The 10,000-nt window shown below is 37.2% G+C and overlaps 1 protein-coding gene across 1 annotated transcript in view; it reads left to right on the plus strand.

Moving 5' to 3' along the window:
- The window catches only part of LOC144979044 (uncharacterized), an 11,162-nt gene extending 7,892 nt beyond the window's left edge, over window positions 1–3,270 (plus strand). Inside the window, exon 10 of the mRNA XM_078925660.1 lies at window positions 3,080–3,270. Coding sequence (XP_078781786.1) covers window positions 3,080–3,270 — 191 coding nt within the window. The remainder of the gene's footprint in view (window positions 1–3,079) is intronic.
- The last annotated feature ends 6,730 nt before the right edge of the window (window positions 3,271–10,000 follow it).

Below are 10,000 nucleotides of genomic sequence, written 5' to 3' on the forward strand. Positions count from 1 at the left end.
TAAACAAAATGTACCTATGAAACGTGCCAGACAAGAACTGGGGATCAAACGTCAGACCTTCTGATTACCAGTAGTCAGAAGGCCTGAGGTTCGATCCCCAGTTGAGGTAGACTGCTTTTTTGGGCTAGTTTTTTTCTAGAGAGCTGCGCCGGTGTTACCAATACTTAGCTTCTATACCAGGACAAATCATTCGTTTGGACAGAAAAATAAATAAGAAATTTACCGCTTACCGTCAAAAGCAGTTTAGATTTGAAGATACATTTGTTTTCTATCAAAAAACATTCGGTCCTAGACAATCCTTGATGAATATCAAAAGTTGTGTTTGAAATTATATCCTAAATATTTTCATGATTCATTCCTCGCTAAATCGTGTGTGCTTTTCGTCTGATTCAATGGTTGGTGCCCCCTAGTGCCTGCCGCCTGCCGCGCAAAACAAAGGTTTTTTAAAAAGTTTATTGAGAAAAAGATACGGAAAAAAGTGTCCCTAGATAGGTATGCAATTTGGTGCATAAGTGCAGTAAAAATTGGTGCTCAAAATTAGTTCGTAGAGGATGCGAGACTGTGTGTGTGTGTGTGTGTGTGTGAGTGTGTGTGTGTGTGTCTCTTTCTTTCTTCCTTTTTTTTGGGGGGAGTGCCTACGTACACGGTAACGGAGCATCTAGCCTCAGGATCTATGTACACGTAAAATGGTTTACCGTTGCAATATTCTGTCAGTGATGGTCCTCGCTGTCGTGACCGCGCGCGCTCGTGTGTGTGTGTGTGTGTGTGTGTGTGTGTGTGTGTGTGAATTTTTTTTTTTAATCAAAACAATTTTAACCATGAATGGCGAGATTCCATCTTACACTCCCCAAACTCCAGATCTTAGTCTTAATGTTATCATTAAAAGACAAGCTTTGCGATTTATAGTTTAATTGAAGCCCGAGTCGAAATATACTCTTACTACTGTTCTCTTGGTGGAAACGATTTATTCTGCATAAGCAATCTGGAGAAAAAAAATCAGTGTCACTGTAAAAGGTTAAAATTTCACGAAGTACGCACCGTGAACACCACTGTAACAATCCTTTGATCTACGTCATCAGGCAACCCATTGTTTCTTTCATCTTTTCCCATTCCCCCTTACTATCCCCCATCCCCCCGCCCACCTCTCTCTCTCTCTCTCTCTCTCTCTCTCTCTCTCTTGTCATAGTGTTATCCCTCCCCCTTCCCATCTCAATGTAAAATGAAAACGTTCTGCTGTTTGCAGATACATGTATGATTGTTTTGTTTTCTCTCTCTCTCACTAGGCTAGGATTAAATACCAAGACATCAGGTAATGGGTGTCTAATGCCAAAGTATAGATTCTCTCTTTGGCCAATTTAGTCACGTATGTGGCAGTCCAGCTATTTATTATGTTCTGCCTATAACACACAATAAGTGGGATTCTGGGGGTGGGTACGAAAGAAATCAAGGTCATAAGTAACCGTGCACAAGAGCTGTATAGGGAATTGGTTTCTGGGGGTCTTGCAAATACCAAATATTTTATGGAAAGCTCTTTCGAACTCCAAGACGTCTGGTTTGTTTTGCTATCTTGGAACAAACGAAACAGAGATGTCTTGATGTGTGACCTAGTTGTCTGATTTTGTGACCTCGATGTAAGGTATTGTGACCTAGATGTATCCTTTTGTGTGTGCAAGCCATGCGGGTAAGTACAGCGATAGCTTGCCAGTTGAGGAAAAAAAGGAAGAAGCAACGTATCCGCATTTGAAAAACAAAAAAAAACAAAAATGAAAAAACAAAACAACTTAACCTTTTAAAGGCGAATATCAATCTTACTTGGACCAAAAATAAAATCTTACCGTTTTCATCAAAAGACAAAAAACAAATTACAATTTAAAAACTTGAGCTTTTATATAGAGCAATATCCACCCAACGTGCTCAAAGCGCTTTTTATCAATATTCTTACTGCTCTTATGGTGGAAACGTTTTTTTTTCTGCGTTAAAAAATAATATAAATGAAGACTATTATTTGAAAAACAAAAAAATCAGTGTCACTGGCAAAGGGTTAATTGCAGTACTCCTGCATCCTGTGAGACTCCTACGGCACTTGCTAATCATAAAAAAGGAAATAGCAGCAATCAACCATATTAAGGTGAAAAAAAAAGAAGAAAAAAAAGTGGGTGGGGGGGGGGGGAGAGCAAACCCAGTAGCAATGCAACCTTTTAGCGGCGAAATTCGATCTTTGACCTAACACCAAATCTTCTATCATCAAAAAACAAGTAACGGCAAAACTATTATAGACAATTGAAGTCCGAGTTGCGATAGTCTGACTACTCTCTTGGTGGAAACGCTGTATTCCCCGTTAACAATAATAAAGATAAAAGCAAACTACTATCTAAAAGCAAAAAATTAGCTTCGCTGTTAAGGGGTTAAGAACACCTGCAACTGCAACTGCCAGCATCCTTGAGATGCTCTTACGTCACCAAGGTCACCAATCGACACGTCTCCCTCTCGTCGGCATGCACCCCCCCCCTCCACTCTTTCAAGGTGGTGGTGGCGGCGGATAAAAAAGGCCTTTTTCTCTTTCATTCAATCAACTGGTCTGCTGGTGGACCCTAGGCCTCTCTACAAGTCCAAGAAATAATACTCACTTTTTCTCTGCTCCAACGAAAATATCTACACCCTACCGGTCTAATTATTTGTAGCAGACGACAAAATTTCTCAAAACGGTCACGTGACACTATAAAAACAACACAGGAAGTCCATGAAAGCTTATTTACGGCATTTCCTTTGAACCGTGTAAACAACAAAATTTCGTTTTCATTCGACTCAACGGGTCAGATTGGCCGGTATTTTTTTTAACGAACTAAAGTTCTGAAAAATCAAAATGTTTCTTAGAAATTTGAAAGATGCTAGTTTTTGAAACAGAGGTAGGTTTTTAAAAAAAATCTTTATATTTTACATGAATGCATGATCAAGGCGAGTTGGACGTGCAGCGGAGGTTGGTAGGCCAAAGGCCCACCTCTCCAGTATCTTTTATTCTTGCTTTGACCTTGTCTGGCACCTTTCCTACACATACATTTTATATCATTATCTCACCAAGAATCCCTCTGCACAATTAACTATGGAGATCGAAATACCTTTATCTTTCTTCATATAACCAATAATAGACATAATATATCTGTGTACACTTATCCATCTAGTCCAACGATGCTTAACAATGGCGGAGACAAACGTCTTGTCCTCAATTTTTATGAAATGACGGAAGATTTGAATGTCTGTGGTATTAACTAAAAGTGGTATTCACACGTTGGGTCATTTTTTGATGACGCAATTTTGAATTTATGATCTCTGTATACTTAACGTTTAAATTACATTTATCCGACCTGAAATCAGATATTTGCAGGCCCAACAACCGAACGCATTATGGGATTTTATTTAATATTTTTGTTATGGAATATTCTGTGTTGATTTTACATTTTTTTCAGTACAACAATGAGACCAGAATAATTTGGGTTAGCAGACGTGAAAATAAGTGTAACTATATTCCATTTTTTCTCTTTAAGAACAATACTTGCTACCTAAAGATGGGAGTTGCGCCATCTGCATTTCAATCACCGTGTGTAACGATTCGGACTGCTGCCGGAGGATAGATAGAGTAAGAAAGCCAAATTCGTCAACATAGAGAAAATAATATTCGTAGAAATATAGACAGAAGGAAGTCGTTATTACGTTTCCAGGGAAAAGAGAAAGAAAGAGAAGCTGTGTTTCACGGCTAGACAATGGTAGCGAAATAACAATGATACAATAAAGAAAATCAAGATTAAAAATACGATTCATTTATTAAGGAAACTAAATTACATTTACAGCATAAATAGGAACGACACAACTCTACTTATTCATTCATTCTACTAGTCTCTCTCCTGACATTCATAAATAAGGAACACCACTATAAAAAAAATGAAATAAAAGACGACCCCTGGAATGCCTTCAGACATTCTTCTTTTGATTTCAGTTCTTGGTTATAGGGCAGAAAAGTCGTGACATCAAACTCTCTACTATTTTTGTATCTAAATCCTCGGGGTTGTGTATGTTACCAGTCCTTCGGAGTAATAATAAATAGATCGCATTAATATGGCATAACTATTTCAGTAGCAGAAAGAACAGGCATATTCTTTGGATTCCGAGACGTAAAAGAGTTTAGACGGATGATCTGTATTGACTACCATGTTATATTATGTAGACAAGAAAATATGATGCCATCACTCTGACAACAGAAAATGAATAAAGCAAGGTAGATATTCTGTGCCCCGGAAGAGTGGTTTTAAACTTTCAATGAAATAGGAACCAGTTTGTTTACATCATACTTTTCTTCCCTCTTCCCACCACAGGCCAATGTCCTTTGCTAGGAAGATTCATATCAAAAGTTATTCTTTTGAATTCAATCCTTATTCTCGAGGCAGTTCTTTGCTCCAGGGGGTCCCGGTAGCTCAGTTGGTAGAACATTCGCTTTACACGTAAAGGGACAAAGATAAATTTTGGGTGTAGTCGAGATATATTCCGCCCCCCCCCCCCGACCCGGCAGTAAATGAGTAGTTTAGTCTGTTAGATCTAGCGGAATGTACTTAGCTTGGGTTATTTCAGTCTTCCCTTTTTAGAAACGATTGAGACATTGAGTATGCTCCGGTATATGGGGTGAATTTTTAATTCAGAAAAGTGAGTGGAGCAGGCACTTATGTTGGTAACAACAAGATATGAAGTGAGTAGAAAAGTGCCAGAAGACAATAGAGAATAAAAATATTTCGCGGCGGTGGTGGGGTTTGAACCTGCAACCTTATTGGTACGACAACTCCGCCTGGCAGGTGAGAGCGTGGCTCTACAGTGTGAACTATCCACGAATACAAAAATATTCGTATCAAACCCAAGTCATTTCTAGAGCTCTCTCTCTCTCCCACTTCTGGAGACCGCCGGTTCGCTCGCACACAACAAATTCACCCCTCAATGTCTCAATCGTTTCTATGTTATATGTTTGTGTTGAGAATATTGGCTATTAAGCTTAACTGCTGGTCAAATCACTTCGCGATGGTTGTGTGCGAGCGAACCGGCGGTCTCCAGAAGTGGGTGAGGGAGAGCTCTAGAAATGACTTGGGTTTGATACGAATATTTTTGTATTCGTAGATAGCTCACACGGTAAAGCCACGCTCTCACCTGCCAGACGGAGTTGTCGTACCAATAAGGTCGCAGGTTCAAACCCCACCACCGCCGTGAAAATTTTTTATTCTCTATTGTCTTCTGGCACTTTTCTACTTACTTTAACGTGACATAATACATTAACTCTTTGATAACTGTGGACATTTTCAGACAATTTCATTGAAAAGATTCTGAGAAACGTTTGACATAGTATCCCATACACTTAGAAAAATGACATATTGAGAAAATAGCAAAATAGCTTCCCGTTTTCACACTTTTCTTACTACCTTTAACATTTTCGACTGTGTTTTTCGTGCCTTTATAGCCTAGTTTAAGAATTTTGACTTCAATTATATTATTTCTAAGATAATAAGATATAATTTGCCACCACAATTTCAAAATCAATTTTTCGAAGGATTTTCCTAATAACTAGACTCAAACCGCCCCTTACACTGCTTAAAATCATTGTTGTCGGTTCCAAAAGAGACGATTTTAAAATATTTAGAATTGACTTTTCTTACAATATTCATAAATCATTCTGATAGTCATGGAAAACACTTTTTTAAATTTTGAAAATCCATACATAAATAAGAAATTGAGAGCAAATACATTTTTCAAGAACTTTTGCTTTTTGCTTGCCAATTGATGTAAGAAAATGTTCCAACTTTGACGTAATGTAACTAACCACTAAAAAGATTCACCACACTTGTGATACACTTTTTTAAAGCAGAGTGACTATGTAAATAAAATATAACAAGATTTGAACCAGACACAATTTTTTCCCTAAATCTACATACAGTAGTCTGTTGAAAATTCCCCAAAACACTCGCAAAAGTAAATGTTTTGGCCTCCAGCATGACGAAATTGCATATTCCATATACTATATTAACATAATGATCATACAGAATAACATGTAATTCACGTCAACGTGTTGAGAGTACTCCAGGAAAGAGATCCAATTTTTTTCAGACATTTTCTTCAATTGGTCTTTGAAAAATAAAGAAGTAAACATCAGGAAACATGCAATTTTGCATGTTTGCAGAAAAATAGCTATAATCACGAGCAAAATGTATAAAAGATTAAATATCTCTCAAAATAATGAATATAGAAGAAAAGTATCCCACGCTAGAGGAAACCTGAACTGCTGAATTCAAAAATCGTCTTAACTTTTTGGTTAAGTCAATATTTCCTTCTCAAAATTCAACATGAATTCATGAATGATAAGCACACTGTTCGAACCAGCAGCATAAAATAATAAATCGACATCTTAAGAAACCCCTATAATCTCAAGACATCATGTTTTTACTTCCGCAACGTCTGTTTTCACTTCCATTCTACGTTATGGACTTGCCTGGTAATAATATTGCTGTTTTGCCTTGGCACTCTTTGGGATCCTTAACCGAAAGGGTAGCGTAAAATCTATTACTGGGGGATGATTTTTCCACTGTAATCGTCTCTTTGTATGTTATTAGGAGGGTATCGATATATACGTTGGCAGTAGAGTGATTTCCTCGTGTACGGAATCATGCGCTTGTGCACAGCAGGCGTGTTTTTACGCCTTCAACCCCCTACCACCCCACTGTCTTTTAGCGCCTTAAGGTACGTGACGCGTGCCTGTATCCTGATTTCGGTGTTGCTGAATGAACTGCTACCCTATAGATAGGACGCTAGTCTGAAATGAAGTACTTTCCGCCACACATACACCCTAAAGTCCGAGCCACCCGATTATTTATGATTAACGTCCCTTTGCTTGAGAGGCGAGTATTGTACAAATTGAGTTATCGCAATCTCACCAAAACCAAAACTGAAAAAAAGATCTCTTTATTTGATTATTTTCTCGTTTTAAATTTACATATCTTCCCGACTTAAAACAAAAACATACAAAAACAAATAAATACACTTCATCCTATTATCCATTTTGATGCAGTTTTAATGGCGTAAAGAAGTATTATTTAACTTCGAAAGATATACTGCTTCATTATCCACTAATAACTCTTATTTTACCTTTACATAGTCTATCACTATCATGAAAGTATCAGAAAGAAGAAAAAAAACTGTTAGACAATGGCGGCCATGTTGTTGCTATGACAAAATGATTGTTTGACCTCGTTAGAACTGAAGTAGATTTTTACGGTCGAAGGTGTAATATCGTTTTAATACAATTGCATAGGAATACCCACTAGATACGTGTGGCTTATAAATAGACAAAAGACACACAATGATTCGTCCCAATGTGTAAGAATATTGAAAAAGCATTGCTATTGTTAATTTTATTTGGGAAAAGTGGTACTTGGAAAGTGTGTCGATAAATTATAATAAAATTTGAGATCTCATTCTCACTGCATTTTAAGTGCTGTTACAAACTACTCGTACAATGAGGTGTAAAAAATCCGATTACACCCAAAGCTGAAACCAATGCGATACCTCGGCCATTAAACAACCTTCATTAAAACAAATTGGTAGAAATAGAGATAAAATGTTTGTCTTTTAGATAGATTCGGTTCAAAATTTATATCAAAAATATGTCGGAATTTTTAGCTGCTGTAAAGTTTTTAAATGGCAGTTTTGAACCTTTAATGTCCATTTTTTAAATTTTTGAAGTGATATGGGAATAAAGCTGAAACCTTCCTCTTTAAGACGATACGAATTTTAGCTCTGTACGCTTTGAATTGCCGAGGAATGAATGGTTGAATGACCCTATTTAAAAATAGTCCTTTTATCGACGCGTGACGCAACATATATAATTTTTCTGCCACAAAAATGACGTCTATTGTGGTACGTACTTGTTGTTATCAAAGACAATTTAACTTCTTAAAATGGTCGTCAATCTTTAAACACGGCTACTTTCCGCTGCCAAGTTTCATCCTATATATTATAGACAAATATTGCCGTTTTTCCGCTGTAGGTGAGTTAACTAGTTGTCATTATCCGGTCATGGATACAGCTGTGTTGGTGTCCATGTCAGGACGGTTTTAATTAATAATTTATTATTCAATAGAAAGCTGAAGTCGTCCTTTCAAACCTTCCTCTTTTACGGTTCAAAACTCATTGTAAATGTGTAACCAGTCCTCCTGACACGACATAAACAATGAATAAGTTGCATATCGAATCATAGGGTGTTTTAGACTTATGCAGATTATTGTGATTATAGGGCGTAAAAGAGCGAGGATGGATTGTAATCATTGACGAAAAGCATGTAGTTAGGTTAGAAAATAAGAAGGCATCACTCTGAAACCAGAAGACTAGTTGTGCAATGTATGTATCCATCTTCAGAGAGACTGGTTTCTCACTTCCAATGAGACTGGAACCATTATTTACGCGATGAGTATTCCATTTCTATCAATGAAATTCTGAAATTATCAGCTACAAATACAATTTATCACACTATACTTAACACAACACACAAGAACACATTTATATAATAGATAAATTACTATTTAGTATTATATTAAATGGGAAAGACTATATCTTTAAAGCTCTGTCTTCCTGTTGATCCTGCCCCCTTAACGCTACTTAAAGAAAAGAATGGGATCAATCTTCAAATGCAAATTCTGGTATTATGGAGGCATGAACGAAATAATGAAAAGTGAATACTGATTTCATGCCGAGATGGAAAAGAACGAAAAGTGAGTTCTGGTATTATGCCTTGATGGATAAGATAATGAAAGTTTATTCAGGTATTCTGCCTGGATGGAAAATATAACTGAAAGTGAATTCAGGTAATTTGATAGGATGGAAAAACATATCAAAAGTGACATCTGGTACTATGCCGGGATGGAAAAGAACGAAAAGTGACTTCTAGCATTAATCCAGATTGAAAAGAATGAAAATAAAGAAATAAAATAAATAAAATCCTCCTTAATCATTCATGTCACGTCTATGTAGGAGGGTGGCAAAAAGGAGTAGATAGATAAGAGTCAGATAGTTTCACCATAGACTAGTGTCTGGTGCCACATTTAGTTTTCCCTGTTATAGTCGGGCAAAAGCTCCTGGCACTTGACTGATTGTAAGAGAATGTATTAGGTTTAAAGAATTAGGTAATAGAAGTAGTGGTAGATTATTGACACGTTATATAGTGATTGGTTGGTTCAGAAGGTAAGTATTAATCCCCGTTAAAGAAAAAAATATCTTAAAATAAATCAAAAGAATTGCCTCATACAATAAGACCTAATTAGTCAAAGAATAATAGTGCTGGTTTTAATTCATTATATTTAGACTATGGGTTTTTAATCTTCATCCCGTATCACAAACTATTCATTTTGTTACTGAGTGGGCTCATCTTTCGAGGTGTCTGGGCGGCGCTAAACTATTCCCGTTATATGGGACAGGAGCCGTACTGGTTCAGTAGTTTCAGCCGACTGCTTGCTAGATTTCACTCTGTATCATTTGTAGCCAAGTTTTAGATCGTTAGTCGGTGACATGGTGCATGTTGGCCGATCTGTTGGTCCGTCACAGGATGCACGTTCAGTCAGTACCCCGATCCTTATTCGCACATGTTTCTCGCTAGTACAGAACTTTCGGGTTCCCTATTGAGTAGTGAGCTCAAAGTAGATGAAATGGGAGAGAGCGAGTTTTATCACTGTCATATTTTATATGCGTTTCTCTCGGGAGTTGGAGAATCACAAGGAGCCAACAATATTCCAGGATTTGGGCTTGCCTGGTTTACTATTGGTTGTTTTATTTTGACCAATCGTGTTCTGGGTGTCATAATTGTAGCGTCGGTAATCTGGTGAATTCCTAATAGGTCGGTTATGTACCCGTTACCGTTAACAATCTAGCACATAGGTGAGAATATGCGGTGTCAACTCCGTAGCAATAACACATGGCTTTTTTT

Source organism: Berghia stephanieae, chromosome 8 (genome assembly GCF_034508935.2).
Source record: "Berghia stephanieae isolate SIO BIC M18660-M18661 chromosome 8, UCSD_Bste_1.3, whole genome shotgun sequence".
In the NCBI taxonomy this organism is placed as follows: Eukaryota; Metazoa; Mollusca; class Gastropoda; order Nudibranchia; family Aeolidiidae; genus Berghia; species Berghia stephanieae.